Genomic DNA, 18,750 nt, shown 5'->3' on the forward strand with positions numbered 1-18,750 from the left:
TTATATAAGGTCAGGGTTGAACGATGTGTTCAAATATAGCTCTTTTTCTAAATTTGGTTAGGGCTGGTTTGAGTTACAAAGAAAAGGACCTACAAAATAAGGCTCTTTTCGGAGAAAACTGGTGACGAAACTCCCAGAGTAGTTGCGCAGGCGCGGAGGCTAATTTGAAAGGTTCGAATATGTTGAAAGAAAGTTGAACAAAAACAAATGTGAATTTCGATTATGTTGTTTCTCTCGCCTTAATTATTTGGTTCTGGAGAAAGAGACGGTTTCCCTTTACAAGAAAAAGTCCACAATGCACGTATTTATCGCTTCAAACTATTGGATTGTGCAGTGAATGTAAAGGTGACTTTTAAGCACATTTGACATTTTGATATGTAGCGCGCGTTCAGCGTTTTGAAAGACGGATATGGTGTCTCTGTTAGTACTGGAATGGATAGACTTTTAAAGGCTCAGGAAAGGATATAGTTTCCTATGGATGAGTTAAAAGTGGAAAATGTTCCTTTGCATGTTATTCCTGTGACAGAATATGATCCATTTGAGGTTTGTGTTATTACACTTGTATTGATTGAGCTTAAATTAAGCTTATGTTCATATAAAACAACACGAGATTCTATAGCTTCTGGCAAATAATACATAATTAATGAACGACTTTACGCTAAAAATCCCCGACATTTATTCAATTCAGTCGACATATATTCAATTTAGACGCTGATGAAATGTGTGTGTGTTAAATTTTTCAAGGTCTCTTACATTTATTCTGTAAATTATGATCGGGTTTCCAGTTGTAGAGTTCACCAGACATGGCCAATTATCAGCGAGGTTTATTCGTAAAGGAGACATGTGTGATATTCATTTGATTTGCATATTTTCTATGCTGAGGAAAAAGTGATTCATTCAAGTAAAAAGGATTTTGTGAAGATTCCACATGCACCTTTGACTGTGCTGTGTTCTAACTTAACATAAAAAAAATATTATACTAATCATGCTGAGTTTTTGTGAGAAATCTCTTGCTGTGTTAGTTTCTTAAGAAAGGCCACTGTTGAAAACATACTGCTCAAACATTGGCTGCTTTTATACTGAGGATGCGTTATCTGTTTGGACGAACTTGGGCAAACATTTTGTACTTGGTCCAGTTAAGCGTCTCAAGTATAAAGATGGGAACAGGATGCATTTTGCGTCCAGATGAACTACCTTTTGTATTGCGTCGTCCAAGATGTATTACGAAGGATAGTTCATCCAGATGCATATCGTGTCTTTTGCCTGTCCTTATACTAAACTTGAGATGCACAACCAGATAAACAACAAAATGTTTGCCAAAGTTCGTCCAGATGGATAATACGACTGTAGTATAAAAACAGCCATTGGCTTCACAGTTATGTGTTTAAAATTTTAACTATCTGTCATAATTATAATTATTGTGTACTGTACTTTTAAGAACCTTGCTGTGATGGCATAGTTAGTACAGGGGACTCTATTGCATGTAACTATGGTTATGGTAATTAAGTTTTAAGCAAATTTGTGGGGCAAATTAAGGGCATGAGAGACATGGAATTGTACTATTTAGCCGTATGGTAGTTGAAAATGCTTTATTTGTTTTATTTATTTAGTCGCCCACAAAACCTTGTACAACATGAACAAAAGTTGTTAGTTAATTTATAAAATTAATGTGACAAGGAAGCCTAACGAAGCTTGAAGCCTATATTAATAGGCTTCCTTCAACTACCTAATGAACTAAATTCAAGGCTGAGTGCAGAGTTAGCAAGATCAGAAAATGAAGCGACAGATCGGCTATCAGTGAGATAATTCTTTAAATTTTTTTTAAAAACAAATACAGTCAAACCTCTCGGTACGGACACCTCTCTAAGACGGACACCTCTATATTACAGACAGTTTTCAATGTGCCGACAAAATTCTCATATATTGTCTTTAAAAAAACCCTCTTTAATACGGACTCTCTCTAATACGGACAACGGACACTAAATCTCGGCCCCAGAGAGTAAATTCACATAAACGTAACCTCTCTATTACGGACACTCCGGTGATCAGGTGAATCTGCACAGAGTAAATCCTGTCTAGTCTGGCTGATGAGCTATGCAAGGTGGCTTCAAAAGCCCAGTCGCTATATACCAAACAATTAATTTGCAAAATGTGTACAGATCAGGGGCACCCAAAGAGAATATAGTTCAAAACCACTTAAACATAGCACTGTTAAACCTATTTTAGTATTTAAACAGTAGATATAGGCATATTTTTATCCCCTAAAAATTTTTCATCTGTTCGGATTTCCTAGCTGAAAGTCTAGTGATCCGAAAATTATAGGGATCAAAACTTACCTTTTCGAAAATTTCAGCCAGAAAAAAGGTTCCCGAAAATTCTACGTGACGTTTTAACGGTAAAAATCCGTTAAAAATGGGCAATTATAGTAGTTTTTAGATGTTCGAAAATCTTAGGAGAGGCAGCAAGCAAGAAATTTTACAACAAATGTTCCGAAAATTCTAGATGTCAAATCGTCTTCCGAACAGATATTTTCCGAAAATTGTCGTTGGGTGCCCCTGACAGATGAACATAACCGACTTTTTAAAGGCTTGAATAACTACAGATAGCATATAGATCTTTTCTATTACATTTTGTACTCCAGTTACTGTTAACTGCACTTGCAAAATAGCGAAAGACACTTTCAGAATTGTGCTTTACGTTAAAACTTTTTACATGCAGCATTGCGCTGTAGCTCGTTTCATCTTAAAACAGTGATTTTTCTACGAATGTACGTATGTAGCTGATATGTACAATGTTGTCTGCTACTGAAAGTGTTTTTGTACTGTGAATTAATAGACTTAAGTGCAGTTTAAAGGCGAGTGTAAGCCTGGTTTCAGCTACTGAACACTTAAAACTGTAAGTGGAGTCAAAAAAGTGGCGTCATCATAATGACCTCTTTTATACGAACACCTCTCTAATACGGACACTTCGCTCTGTCCCTTCGGTGTCCGTATTAGAGAGGTTTGACTGTATGCTCATTATTTAATGATGTTAACAAGTTTTGTGATTTGATCTGAAAAAATTAATCTCCTTTAAGGTTTTCTCTACATTCACCCCATAGACCCTGAGGGAGACTAGTATAGTAAAAGGACAAATTGATGATTATGAAAGCTACAATGGACTGATTTTTAGAACACAGGTTTTAGTGAATTCTTTGAGAATTGTATGTTGAGCATTGCAGTTTGGACTTTGGCTTAAAGTTTTTAAAAAATGTTTTTCATCTCGAATTACCTGTAAAACTGTTGAACTTCTTCACATCGTAGAGGGGTGATAAGGATGCCAGTTATGTACCTGTACAACCAATTGTTGCTTTCCTGTAAGGCCTATTGTGTCACATTTAAACAAGATAATGAAATCAAATGTTTTCAAAACAGTTCAGAATAAGATGTCATTAAAATGAAGCAAGTGAGTGAAAGTGAGTACATCAGTTTTTGCATTGTTAAATTTTGACTGGTCTGCTTAGTGGTTAATGCCATTAGAGGGTTGTCAATAGGTCAATAGGGGCTCAAGCTAGGGAATGGGGATTCCCCCAGCTACTAAGAGCATGACCCCTGGCTACTTTCATAGGAAGCAAAATAAATAAATAAATAAATGATTACAGGGCAACTTGAAATCTCAGTGACAGCCCTGAATTGTGGAGAGGTGACTGCTTGTTGTAGAGATGTTGGTAGAGAACATCTCCTAATTAAACCATTTGGCTGGCTGTTTGTTAGTTGAGAGGTTGAAGCAAAGTTAACATATGGACTGGTCAGTTTATCAGCTGTTAATGAAAAGAGGTGGTCATCAGTTGAGTTTTATTGTCACATGTCACCTCATGGTGAGTACATGACTGCATCTCCATGAGCTCTTTCTGATTGAAAAATCGTAATTATCTTTTATTTCCACTTTGATTAGCTGCATAGCATTTGTGGATAAGGACTTTTGTGTATAAAAATGTTAACATTAATCACTAAAAAAACTTGTACTTGAACTTAATCTATAGATCTATAGTCATTATAGAGAGTACCCTGTGCTTATAAGTGATTTCACCAATGTTTTCAATCTGGATCTTTCTCTGTTTTTTTAGGCAAAGTTTGCAGCATCATTATACTGGTTGGTTTTCCGTGCCACTGAAGATGGAGAGTTTGAGAACATTCCCTCTCAAGTCACCAGTCCTATTCAACGTGACTCAGAGGTATACACGTACAGTCTATACATCCACACTGTCTTTTTGATCATAGAGATGATGCCATAAATATGCCCAAAAATGCAATATTCAAGTCAGTTTAATGGCAATTAATCTCATTGAAAAATTGGCAACATTTATGGCATCTTTTAAGAGTGCAGAAAATATTTAGTTTTTGTAAGTCTAAGGCCATCTTCAGTTCCAAAGTTTTCATGAGCCAAACCATATTCCTTGAATCTAGAAGTCGTGAAAAGTTTGGGATTTAGATCAATAGGGCTGTCATTAAGAGCCGAGGGCCAGGGATTACCCCTGGCAACTATGAATGTGGCCCCTGGCTTCTTTCATTGGAAAATAGGAGAAAAATAAAATCAAAAGAAATTTCTCTAACTGTTTGATTTCCTTCCTACTTGTTGTATTTACCCAGCAACTTGAAATCTTTGTGACAACCCTGGATCAATAAAACTATTATTAACCCATTAACCCATTCACCCCTGAGCTGCCCATAACTGCCCATGCGATGCCGATCAGTTTTAATGGTCAAGGACAACTTTGTCCGCCAACTTGTGCAGAGTGAAAAGATCTTTCGAACCATACCAGATTGGGCACAATTCAGTCAAGTACCCCAGAGAGAAAGGCAAAAAACCACGTAACATTGACCTGAAAATTTCCATGAAAATCTTGTTCCACTACCCACCTACCTTTCCTTTCATCTAATCCCAAGATCCTAAAAGCTTTCCTAAAAACCTTTGCCACCAAAATGAAGCCTACTAATTGACTTACAGTAGAAGGAACAGTTTTGATTCAGTTTGATCCAGATGCTGGATTTTTTTTAACTTTATGGTTATAATGATTATTATACTGGTAAGTTCCAAATTTTAGAATAATATTTTTTGTCTCAAAGATTTTTAAGGATGGCCAATTTTTTATGAGTTTGGCATCTGAATCAACAGGTGTTATCTTGACTAACAAGACAGGGTTGGATGTAAAAATTAAGGGCTAACGCAGGAATGTTGCTAAGAGCGGGCTGCTGGCAAATTTCACTATCTGAATAAGAATTTACCACCAGCTCAAATTGCTCTGGGAAACAAAGACATGTGGTAATTTTTAGGGTAGCCTGTGCCACAGGTAAAACTAAACTCTGGTTAAGTCCATCTGCGAAACAGCGACAAAATCCTTGTTGTGGGCCCTCACCTGGGTATCAGGATTTGAGTATGTGTCATGATTGGCCTGTTAAAAAAGCCATTGTCGATTTGCCAGTCAGGAGCGTGAAAAGAAATTCAAAACACACTTCCAGTAACTCGTTGAGTCCGTTGGGGATCTTGAACAAGGATATCGGTTGCTACTTCGCAGATGTTACTAACCAAGATTAAATTATGTCTGTGACACAGGCTATTTTGAGGATTGAGTTGGAGAAAAAGTTGGCTTGACAAATAAAAAAGCCTGTGTAGCTTTTCTTTAGCTACACACCTAAGTGACAGTATTTATTTTCACCAAAAGAGTAGACCAAAGCATCCAAGATACACTGTTTATGTAATAATATTATGAAAAATTACAACAGAAACAAGGAAAAATCATTAAACATGTCTTTATCTGTTCTGAGCTTTTTGCAGAAGAGTTATCAACCTGTTTGCATCCCAACATTAATTTTATTTACTTAAATACAGATTTAAAGATCATCTGTGCCGAATTGCACTTGTTTGTTGGTACTTGGATTTCAAGGTGAAGCCTTAGGGCTTCAAATCTGGAAAATGCTGATCAGCAAAAATTCACAACTTCTACTTAGGGGGTTTCATTTTATTCATCTTTTGACTTTTGTTAATTACACGGCTGTCACTAAGATTTCAAGTTCCTGGGTATCTGCAATTAGTAGGTGGGGAAACTGAACAGCCAGGGAGTTCTTTTGGTCTCATTTTCCCTTTATTCCCTACGAAAAATAGCCGCCAGGGTTCATTCTCATAGTAGGTGGAAGAAATCCCCAGTCCCCTGCCCCTAGTGGCAGCCCTGAATTAAGTCTCTCTTTTCATAGAAACGGATCACAGTCCGCCCAGAGGTGACAGAATTCCTTACGAATGGTGAGATCTACAGTAAGGTTTGTAACAATATTTTTCATGGGAAGGCTCCTGCTGTTGGTCAGTGGGCTATCATCCAGACACTCTCTCGTCATGGCTTTTATGTGGTTGAGGAAGGTGACATTGCTGTTACAGATTCTGCCTTACAACAAAAGAAACCCTTTAGAAAGGTAACTATGTGTTATGATAGAATAATTTATTGTAACCAATAAATCACTAAAGAAATAAGTTGCCATACCTTCATTTAGTCAGTTAATCAGCCAATGAATTTTTCAAGTCAATCTGTCACTGAGCAGCCTAGTGAACAGTAGTGGAAATCTACCTTTAAGCATCTCATCTGGAAGGAAGCAAACTAGTTGGTTGTTTACAGTAACTGAGTAGTTAAACTCGGGACTATTGAGAACAAATCCAGCTACTAAAAAGTGGGGGTGGAACTTGAACTCTGGGCTGCCTTTCCTGTTCCGGTGCTCTATTAAACCTTCTCAGTCACACTGCCTTCCTATTTAGGCACTCCATCAACACTGTTATCTGGTGGATCAAGCAGTAATAATATTGCTCAAATATTTTTTGTTTATATACAATTTGTATGAGTTACAATGTAGTCCACAGCCATGATTCCATAGCATTGTTATAATGACTTGTACTATTTATTGTTTTGTTTTCAGTCCACTCATCTTGCCTTGATGGATTGCCTGATGAGTGCTTTCTCTACTCGCACTGTAAGTGTGCAACAAGTTGTGCAGAGTGTCAGGTATACCACTGGTTAAATTGTTTGTGACAACTTCTCTGTGTTAGGTTGAGGATTTGTAATAATCTTTATGACACAATAAACAATTTCCTTTCTTTCAATTCCTTTTTCAACTTCCTTCAGCAAGTTTTCCTCATTCAATGCTTCTAAAGAGCTTCCCTTTGATCTGGAAGATGCATTACTCCTGTGGATCAACAAAATATGTGCCAGTTTAAATGATAATCAGCTAAAGAAGCAAAGACAACATGCTGAACAGCTACTGCAGAATCAGGACAAAGCCAAGAGGTTCAGGTTTCGTCGTGACCAGCTTCAGCCCAAAGTACAAACAGTGTTTCCTTTAATGGAAGATCTCTTGAAAGACATAAGTGATGGACAGAGTTTGCTTGGGATTATAGCATTTTACCATCCATCAGTTATCAGCCTAGAAGGTAAATATTAATAAACAGTTAACGTATCGGCCTTTAAGTATTTGTGCAATGCAAGAAAAGCTGTTTTTATGAATCCCTGAATTAGTTGCCGGGGTCCCACTTTTGAGGTGGGATGGTACATGTAGAAGGAGCTTACATTGTTATTCAAATTTTTGTGAATGCAAAATGTAACATGAATTAACAAAAATAAAACATTGCATGTAATTTACAGGGTTCGTGCAGAGTCTTGAATACTTGAAAAAGTCTTAAAATTTGCCCAGCAATTTTCCAGATCTAGAAAAAGTCTGGAAAATAGAGGAAAAGGCTTAAAAAAATTGTAAAAAGTCTTGAGTTTTTTGGAAAGCTACATTGTATACGATAACTGAGTTAAACATAAGTTTGAAACATGGCTCATGGAAAATAAATCAAAGATGGTGACCCAGTATAATACACATAAACAAGCAGCTTTTGCTCACCTAGAAAATGTGCCTACATTGCATGCTAGTAAATTAAGTGCAGGAGAATTACTATAATATAATGATAACAGGTGCTTTATTAATCATTTATTATACCACATGCACAAATTTGTTTCTACTGCATGATAAATTCAGGGTTTGTGCAGAATTTTGATCCAAAATTCAAGACTTTTCCCAGACTTTTTCCAAAACAATAGTTTATTTTTCCAGACTCAAGGTTATCAAATAGGTGAACAATAGAGACCTTAAAACAAATGTAGGAACAAAGCTTTTTCCATGACGTGCAGGCGAGATTGAAAAAGATTTGACCAACATGAAAAAAATTTCACTTCCGACGCGCTTGTTGTACATGTATATATTTTTATATGGTATTATTGCTACAGCTACAAATGAATGCTTTATTTAATTTTCAATTATTACAGATATTCGTTTTGGCACAAACCTTTCTACGGAGGACTGTGTCCACAATCTGGACCTATTTCGCTCTTTGTGCAGTCAGTTAATCTGCACTTCTGTCCTAGCCCTAAAAATTGAAGATTTGTTGTATGGATCGCAAGCCATGAAGCCAAACATCACTGCTCTTTTAGCTGAGTTATTTAATGTATGTGAATTTGAATGGAAGTCACCTGAAATTGGTACCGAGAAGAAGCTGCTTTCTAAATCAGATGTTGATCAGCAATGTCTTGTTGCTAATAAAGAAAATTTCACTGATAACAGAAGTTTGAGCAATCCTCTTTTACTCTCCGAAAAGGATACAAACATTGGACACAGAAGCCCAAGAGAACATTTCAAGATAAAAAATGGACAAATTTCATCCATGCCTGGACAGTTAAATAGCTCTTCTTCAGAGCGCATCCAACAGGTTAAAAGTGATATTTGGAAATCACAAAGTGATTCACAAGTGAACTCAAACAGTCGACTATCATTCAAGTCTCCATTTCAACTGGATTTTACTGTAGATGATGATCTGCAGCAGCCTCCATTAAATGAACCGTTGACAAAACAAGATGAATATGAAAAAGATAAAGAAAATCCATTTAATGGAATATTCCAGAGACCTGTTCTTGTTAGGGACCGAAAACTTAGTCTTCCTAACACATTTAGTGTCGGGGGAAGCCCACGTGTCACGCCCAGACAAGAACACTCTCTTCTTGCACGGCGCAACAAGCAAAAGCAAAGAACGCTTGATCTTGAGGAGTGGGATATGCAGCAAGAGGAAGTAGAAGGTAAAATCAATTAATAACTATAATTACTATTATGAAATTAGTTTTGGACTCACAAAGTAACTTTTCCATAACTTGGGAATGGGCTGTGAAGTTCATGTAGCTAGCTAAGAGCTGCTCAATCCACAAGGCTTAACCCATTCGCCCCTGAACCGCCCGTAACCGCCCGTGCGGATCCACGTCCTTTCTACCCTTTGTGACGTCATCAGTTTTAACGGTCAAGGACAACTTTTTCCACTAACTTGTGCAGAGTGAAGAGATCTTTCAAACCATACCAGAATGAGCACAATCCAGTCAAGGACACCAGAGAAAGAGGCAAAAAACCATGTAACATTGACCTGAAAATCTCCATGAAAATCTTGTTCCATTGCCCACCTACCTTTCCTTTCACCTAATCCTAAGATCCTAAAAGCTTTCCTAAAAACTATTCCCACCAAAATGAAGCCTACTAAATGCCCAGCAAGAGAAAAAAAAAATGAGGCAAGAAAAGCGAAAAAAGAGGGGAGGAGAGAAAGCGAAAAGTAAAAGTCAAGACTGCTGTGTCACTTTTAAACCCAAAAACTATGTCGAAATTTTGCTTTCTGTGCATGCTTGAACTTCGCAAGCTGATATTTTGCATCTGGATCAGAAGGCCATGAAGTGTACGACCTGTAAACCGGTTTGGGGTAAGTTTTAGCTCTTTATAGCACCATAGTGACCAGAAAACCACTGGACTAGCTTCAAAACGCGTTTTTCGGCAAAATCTCCAGGAGCGAATGGGTTAAGCTGCAATTTAGTAATTTATGAACACCTTTTCAGTCCAATTTAAAAACTGGCATAAACAAAGTTTCATGTCAAGAATGAGGGCAAGTGGTTTGTCACAGGTTCCAAATGCCAAGAAACAGATGAAAGCCTGAGGCCATGTTTCAAGGTGTTTGGAAGCTGTAATGAAGCACGAAGCCCAAGTTTTTGACATGACTTCTCAAATGAAACAATAGAAGGAAATTATGCAGTGACATGTTTTCTCTGGTATTACTTTGTTTCCATGGGTTGTGTTAATAAATAATGACATTTCATTAAAATGCAAGTATTTGATCTCTGATGAAAACCTGGTGAGTGTTTTATCTGGTGTTTTATTGGGTATCAAGATTCATCCACCTGAGCCAAAAGATTGTTATTTATTGACTTTGAGAATGCAGTGTTCAGTTGTATCAAGAAATGCCAATGTATTTTTGGTAGTAATCCAAGCGTGATGGATAATAGAGGGTGATATTGATCATTAGTGAATGTTCTCAGGGAATGTTTTTATGTTTGATATTTTAAAGTGGTAAATAAAAGGTTTAGCCTGGAGCAAAATAATCAATTTCTTTTCCATCATCTTCAATTAAATTGATTATGTTGAATTGTAGCTGAAGAAAATTTATTCAAGCTTTGATGTAACATGGTTTAAATGGTATTTTATCAAAAATCAAGTCTTGCTGCCATAACTTGGCTTAAGTTTGTAACTTTGTTAGTTAAACTAACATTTAAACTGTGAGTAGCAAAACTCAATCATTATATAATATTGGATTTCAAAGAAGAGATCTTTTTGAGTGAACACATAAAAAACAAAGGTCTTAATCTTAATTTTTTTTTCACAATATGAACAGTAATGTGTTTTAAATTTTAAAAATATATTTTAAAAAAAATGCAGAAAAGAGTTTCTTCCTTGGAGCCTTCAAAAAGCAGCATTTTTAATAGTAACTTTCCATGTCATTTATAGAATACATAAATTTTAGTATTTTCTCTTAAAGTGGAAGTGATACTCACAAGAGTAATGTCATAATTATTATTTTAAACTTCTCCAACCCATGGGTTTCTCTTGAATTCTCCTGTGAAACTCAATGATTTTTTTTTTTAAGATCTGAATTTTATAAATCTGCAAGAATAAATTTTTGTGATAGTTATAAAATTCAGTCTTTAAAATGTTACAGTATTATCCTTTTGTTTATTTTGAATATCCCTGGAAGGTTGTATCAGGCACCTCAAGTATTCATGTGAATTTTAAATTCTTTATTATAAATATTTCTATAACAACTGAAAAAGTATAAAGTAACATGTTAAAAATCCAACTTCACAGATAAAAGCATTCTTCAGAGATATCTACAAGGTATGTTGTGGAATATTATAAATATTATATGAATCACTTAAAAATAATATATTTTCTATTTTTCTTTAAAACTAATCAGTGTAACAAAATTATAATATCAGTCGCAGCAACTGGGACTTACTCAAGTTTTATTCTCTTGGTTGTTTCCCACCTTAATGCCTTGCGGAAGTACTTTGAATTGTTGCCAAAATGTCGGACAGTGACAAGTGACCTTAGGCCAGACCTCTTCAATCCATTCATGATTGTCATCTTAAGATAAAATGCAGTGACTTCTCTCTAAGATCAGCAATACTGGGACCAGCACTGGCTGTTGCTTTCCCTTAGAGGTGTCTGCCAAAATGACTAAATAACAGCAAATACTAACCTTGTGCAGGTGCAAACATGTGTTTAGACCACGAGCAGCTGTCATTACTTAGAGCCGCATGCAGCAAGTGAAAAAGTATTAAGATGGAATCCATCAGGAAATTGAGTACAGTGAAACCCTGCCTTACAGCCACCTCGTTATTACCGCCACTTTTTTTGGCCACCTGGCAAAAACCGCCATACATTTTCTTGTAAAAAAACCCTCATTGATACGGCCACCCTGTTAACAGGGCCAAATTTTTTTGGCCCATTGGTGACCGTATTGATGGGGTTCCACTGTAATTTCAGTTTTCAGCAGACAATAAAATGTCAAATTTCACAAGAACGGTGAAAACGCAGGTGAAATTCTGAGAATTTCATGTCTGAGACATTTGTTTTCTCGGGCTCTCATGAGAAATTTTCTGCCGTGTTATTACAGATAACTGTTTACATCTATAGCTCTTGAAAACTGTAAAAAAGAATGTGATATTGTTTAAATTTAATCTGGTACAAGGTTTTTGTCCACTGGGAATTAAAATTACTCAACTCCCTGATGGCTTCCGTCCTAATTATGCAAATTAGTAGTCATCGCTCAGACTTCTGCACTCGTTCCTCTCAGATTCACCGTTTGACCCCCATGGGTGCTTTTGGTCTACCGTGACTCAAAAGAAAAATACAGCACTGCTTGCAGTCTAACATGTATTATACCCAATAAATAAGTTTCTAAGCATTACTTTATACCAGAAAAGTAATAAGATAAATGACGAAGCTTTATAGTGTATATAAAAATAAAGCAATTTGGGATGTTGCTAATTTTGTTTACTGAAATATTGTACTTACTGACACCATTTTAGTAATGCAGGGTCACTTCTGAAAATTAGTGTCTGCTGTAACAGACTCAAGGCTTTGTCCTTGCCTAATATATTATTGTGTCTTTCAATCCAGAGCTGCATCTCAATGATCTCCAGAGGTCCCAGTCGCTAAGTGGCCTTGATAAAGCTGCTCCAGTAGAACCAAGGCAGTCATTTCATGCCTGGCGAGAGGAGACTGGAGCGAGTTTATCAGACACCAATCTGTCGTCCAGTAGGAATCAAAGAATATCACTTGACTTTAGGTGGGTCTTTTAAAAGTTGTCAAGCTTGTAAGTCATGTTCATTTCACAAGCGTGTTTTAAATTTAGGATATTGTGTACCCTCCTCCCTCAAAAAACATAACTGATTAACTTACCAGAAATATGAATCACATCTGCAGGATGCAAGAGAACTTCTGTCTTGTAGCCTGTGGCGTCTGTAAAATAGCTAATCAGTCAAGTATGTTACCATCACAACTTGCTTGATTGGCCAGCCATAAAAGATAAATAAATTACCAGTATTAGATAAATTTGGTGCTGTTTAGCTCCTTACAATTTAAGGCCATTTTTTTGTGTTGCCTTGATTTAGAAAAAGTGCTACATCTGTACTTACAGTCTGTAAGGAAGACAGTGCTTCACAACTTTTTTTTTTTATCAAATAAGCACTGTTCTGAAGTAAACGCATCACCAAAAATTCCAAATATTAGCTTCCCACTGACTAAACTTGTGGCATGTCTATTTCTAGGGGCACTAAGTTTTCTCTTAACTTCCAAAGTTCTTTAGATGAAGAACATGGCATAATTCACCAGGAATTCGTGGGTTCTTAAATGATGATACCGAGTAACTTACATTATGTTGTGTCTTTATTCTGTTTCTGTCTCATCAGACCAAACCTAACAACCAATGTCACTCAGAAGGGTAGAGAGGGAAGTGTTCCCCAGAAGGGTGCTGAAGGGATCCATGCAGCAATAAAGTCATCAGGAATAGCCACTAAACGGGAAGAGCATACGTCACAGGACAGTCTGTCTTCAGTTGATAGTCTTAATACCAGATTTACTGGGGATAAACCCTGGGAATCTCTGGCAGCAGTGGGTAAGGGATCATTTGTCGTATTGAGATGATATAAGTACAGGTTGAGTTAACATAGGTATAGGTTGTCCATGGTTGAAATAAGACTTAGCGGAATAACGTTGCTCTTTAAGTATCGAAATCGACTTAGCGGGAATGTTTGCTCAATGGGGATATTGTTAATGGGGTAAGGAGAGAGTAGTCAGCAAACAAAGTTGTTTAAAACCAATGACCATGGTTTTAACGTAGAAGAACGTTTACCCCACCCGCCCCGTCGTTACACCAGAAAACGGTTGTTGTAGACCCAACTTTTTCTTTGCCTCAAAATGCGTCTCTCTTACAAAAAAGACTTCTTTAGCTTGATTTGTTGTTTTTTTTGCCTCACCAATAGACATGTGGCGTTTAAATTAATTTTTCATGTATCAGTGCGTTAAGTAAAATAAAATTTGAAAGAAATAGTTCTCTAGAAGGGCAAAATGGTCAAATAATCAGCGTCTCGGAGTCGTCCATTAGACCCTTCCACAGTTTTTTCTTCTGCTTTTGACACGGAGCAGTCAGCGAAAATCCGTTGACACCGCTATAAAGAACCCCTTAAAATAATTGACGTTGCCAAGTTTGCGAGTGATTTATTGAAAACTAACGAAGATAAAGCTTCGCAAAGTCGCAAAATTTTACAGACGTTTCTTTGGTGGGGAGCAAGTTCGCGCCCCGACCATACAAAAGTCTAAAAAATTTCGCGACGTTGCGAAACTATTAATATCTTCCGTCGCTTCAGATGTATTCAGTTTACTGAATTTAAGGCGCTCTTTCTAGCAGTGTCAACAGATAGCCGCTATTTGGCCCTTAACAATACTTCAAACAACCGTGAAAGGGTCTCTCCAGAGCTTTCAATTCAACCCCCTCCCAAGCTAACCACTAGCTGGAGTTTTTCTCTTGGTCGTCGCTAGTATCTCTTCAGCTGTGCTTGTTTATAGCCAATATTGATTTCCCTTTTGCTTGTTAGGGTTTTATACCTTGTTGTTTTTCATTTAGATTAATTGATAAGAGTGTCCGTAAACTAGCAACTATAAACAAGGCATTAACATGTACATTAACGTTAACCTGATGCTCTGAAATGGAAGATTCAAAACAATCAATCCTAGGTAGAGAGGTCTATTTCATACATGTTTTCTTGCCTTGAAATAGCGCTTGTGTCGTAGACTTTTCCTGTGACGATGTTCTAGTTTTTCTCGCCAAAAGTTTGTGATGCGATGCTCGTGTTCCTGACACTTGTAAATACCGTAACATGTTTTATTTACAGGTGTAAGAGACAGCTACATGAGCGATATTTCAGCCAAGGAGCTGAGCCAGTTCGAGGAGATCGAGGCCAAAATCCTGGCTGGAAAAAGTGTAGAGACTCCCCGCACCTTTGCAAAATCGAAAGGCAATTTTCCAAAAGCGCCGTTACCTCAAGAAGATGAAGACGACCTGAATACCAGCGTGAGCAGCGAGGACATGAACATGTTTCGGCTTGAGGTTTTGCAGCGTCTTACAGAAGATAAATTACGACAAATTCCCGATGGCGCTGAAATGGAAGACGGCGATGATCCTATACTCCTCGCCCGCAATAACGCGGTCAGCGTTTCCAGCAATCCACCAGATCAACGCGCCCATCTCGAAGTGCCAGACGCGCCTGCGGACGATCCCAGTGATCAGCTGTCTCCTATAGCTGAGACAACAGAGCCTCTAGTTTCCAATCCAAACTCGGTGACCTCTGCTAATTCCACTGCGCCTAGCAGTCCTTGTTCGCCTTTGGACGTTGCTCCTTTTATGCCGGCCTTCTTTACTACTTCACCCGCAAGTACTCTTGACAGAAAAAGTAAAAGATTCAGTATAAAAAGCAGGGAAGACATGGAGAAGACTCTTGTAGGGGAGGAGGAAGATGAATTCCAAGCTGATCCAGAAATGAGCGCGACTCCAAGAATTCAAGGAAAGTCAGGAGAAAAGGCCGGTCTTTTTGCCTGTCATAGTAAATCATATGAGCAACTTGTACGCGGTAGCTATACTGTTGGTCAAGTGTCTGTAGAGTCTGCCAAAGCCGCTGGTATTCCTGTGATCGGAGAGGGTAGGCAAATGTCAGAAATTGGTGGGTCCTTCGAAGTAGCTAGCGGCTCTGTTGCTGAAAGGACTAACTCTTCAACCAGTGCTTCGAGCGATGTGTTTCAAAGTGGGAACCTTATCCAGACTGAAGCGGATTCAAGTCAAGATCTATCAGGCTTTAGACCACTTATTTTGTCTTCCGGTGGCGTTGAAACGACTGACGCTGCAACGGAGGCTGTTGATGGGCGACGGGACTCGCTCGAGAGCTCGCCCGCGCCTTCACCCTCTTTAAACCTTGGGAAACGGGACGGTGCCCACCAAGAAGCGGCTTTGCTAGCGCGTGACATGGCATCTCAGGACAGCCCGAATGATGTGGTTATTTTTGAGCGCTCTCTTTCAAATCCTCCTGAAGAAAATTCAAACTCTAAGACAGGCCAAACTGAGCAGCATAATACTGAAACTGTAACACGATCGAGTAATTTTGAATCGCCCGTCTTTGATTTTAACCAAGATACAGTTGAGAATTATAAAATTAATCTTTCTGGAGACTTCCGAACTTATAAGGTAGGTGCACAGAGCGGACTGGCCGGTAGAGAGGTATTTAAAGCTAACAGCCCTGCAACTTCGTATGATGAGGATACTGCTGATCAAAGATTACAGGACATACGGCAGGCGGCTCACTGTGGTACTTACAGTAAAAAATCTCATAAGGATGAACAAAAGCAGTACACTGACGGTCCAGATCAGGCAAGCGACTCTTCTGATGGAAGGCCGCACTATCGCATCGTTCAGGAAACCCATGGACAAGGCGTTAGAGATCTTAGACATTCGGATGGATTTTCGACGTTTAGAAAAGACTCAGCGCCGCAAGTAACGAGGGAAGAGATTGAAGCCAACGATCCTGCCCTGGATCTGCGGCTGTCTGACGGATTTACAACTTTCAGAAAAGGGACAAGTGATGCTCTTTCGGGCAGTCTGACGGCGCAGTCTTCAACAGGTTCCACGTATGATCGAAGAAGCATTGAAGCTGACAGGTTTTCCACGTTTTCAAGGAAACAAAAGGATAAACAGGGTCATGATAAGGAGAGTGTTGAGGGTTTACACGACGCTAACGCTTCAGAGCGCTCTGATATCCAGCAAGCACCAGTATCTGCGACACCTCACTCCAACAAGGAAGGTGAGGGTGATGAGAGGCAGGCTTTCCCAAGAGGGGTGGAGGAGGTGCAGACACGTTCATCTGGCTCATCTTACATTACCCGCTCGAGAACATTTCGGAAAACGCCCGATGGGAATATCGTTGATGATCATGTTACAAATGCAAATACTTCTTCAGGACACGGCAGGAACACATCTTTATCCAGCAGCGGCGGAAAACTTTCTGGACAGCAGACTGTAGTCACAAACATCCGAGTCAGTCCAGAGGGAGCAGGAAGTGATAATCCGCACAGAATTAGCTGGACAGACGAGCCGGAGGCTGGGGCGAGGCTAATGAGGCAATTAAATGCGAGTGTTGATAAAAAGGTAAGAGAGGAAAAACTACCCTAGCCTTCGTGTCATGTGTTTGAAAAGGAAGGAAAAAGGGGGTTTTGGGCGCGAGAGAAACGCGAGGGGCGGCAAGCAGGGAGAGAGAGAAACGGCGTTTCTTTCCCTTCCTCCTCGCGCGCCCCTCGCGTTTCTCTCGCGCCTAAAACTCCCTTTCCCCTTTCCTTTAAAACTGCCCTTATGACTTTGACAGACAGCTCACCACCTTTAGAAATACTGAGTATGCGACTTAGTCAATTAGACTAGCCACTGAAAACAGCCGATATTTCGCGTCGCGCTACCTTTGGTTTGTCCGCGAAATGACGTCTGAGGAACGACTGCAGAAATAGGCCCTTTGCAGCTACCATTCACCATTCACCATTCACACCGCCATGCTGGAGAGCAGAAGTCGAACTGGGACATTCCAAACAAAGGAAACTTTTCCTTAAAATTATGTATGTCTAGTTTGTTTGTCTTGTCCCGGTGCGACTTTTTTGCTCTTCAGCACGGGAAGTGAATGGCTAGCTGCAAAGGGCCTATTTTTTACTGATGAGTTGTCACTACACAGATCTGGATAGTGCTTCTGATTGGTTGAAGCAAATTCCCTCATGCCACGACCTGAACTGCGTAGTGACACGTCATCAAATGGAATTTCTGCAGTTGTTCCTCAGACGTCATTTTTGGGGGAAACCGGTGGTGGCGTCCCGAAATGTTTAGAAATTTTACTGAAAAAACAGTTGCCCACTGCTGGTGTTCGACTACAAAGTGATTACCACCATTGAAAGCGCAAGTTAAAAGAAACTGTAACCCCTTATGAAAATCACTGATTTTTTTTTTATTAAACTCAGGCTGAATTGTTCCAAAAAAAAAAAATAGACCAAATCCAGGCTTGGTTACCATAGCAACTAATATGTTCCATTTACCGTTGGAGGAGCTATGTACGTCACGAGGATATTTCCGTTTTAGGTCAATTCTCTGTCTAGGTCATTACCTAATTCCTTTATACATACACAAAATGCTTCTGTAGAGTTATGGAGAAGAAATCAAACAAATTCCATCAGGGAGCATTAACCATAGTAATTTTCTTGGTGATTTTTACAGGCAGAGCGAAAAAGTTGGACCAACTTTGCCAAGTTTCAATTCACGACCATCCCTGGCATCCGTCGCGACAAACGACATTAAACAGTTTCGGTGCCGAGATATAATAGTAAATAACAAAACTGGAACATAATCTTAAAAAAAAAGATAGTAAACAGGGTAACTTAGCCCATTTAACCTTGGATTAGAGCTTATCGAGCCGAGCACAACTCGTGGATTAATTTTGTTGTGTGATTGTGGCATAAACTTCGCTCGAAACTAACTACATACAGTGGCCCAGGCCTCCTGTCAATTTACTGACCAGCTGTCTCTTCGAATAGACTGCACACGAGATTAACAGCCCAACAAGCAGTCCCAGAAGGCGTAGCAGCCCAAGACAGACAGGACGTGGAAGCCCTGGGGCGAGGATCAGTTGGCTTACTGCAGCAAAGAGTGGGGTAGGAGGACAAGTTATGCTCAATGAAAAAGGTAAGAAATGCTGGGAGGGGATGGTAAGAACTTGGCTGGTACTGGACAAGAGAGAACTGAATAGGTGAA

At 38.9% G+C, this 18,750-nt stretch overlaps 1 protein-coding gene across 1 annotated transcript; it reads left to right on the plus strand.

Annotated features, from left to right (window-relative positions):
* Positions 1-163: 163 nt before the first annotated feature.
* On the plus strand, positions 164-13,568 carry LOC140945190 (uncharacterized). Its single transcript, XM_073394244.1, has 9 exons — positions 164-543; positions 4,106-4,213; positions 6,231-6,443; positions 6,939-7,024; positions 7,145-7,449; positions 8,327-9,130; positions 11,226-11,255; positions 12,543-12,711; positions 13,334-13,568. Exons 1-9 carry the CDS (start codon positions 475-477, stop codon positions 13,566-13,568), a joined length of 2,019 nt encoding a protein of 672 aa, XP_073250345.1. The 5' UTR covers positions 164-474.
* The last annotated feature ends 5,182 nt before the right edge of the window (positions 13,569-18,750 follow it).

Source organism: Porites lutea, chromosome 8 (genome assembly GCF_958299795.1).
Source record: "Porites lutea chromosome 8, jaPorLute2.1, whole genome shotgun sequence".
NCBI lineage: Eukaryota > Metazoa > Cnidaria > Anthozoa > Scleractinia > Poritidae > Porites > Porites lutea.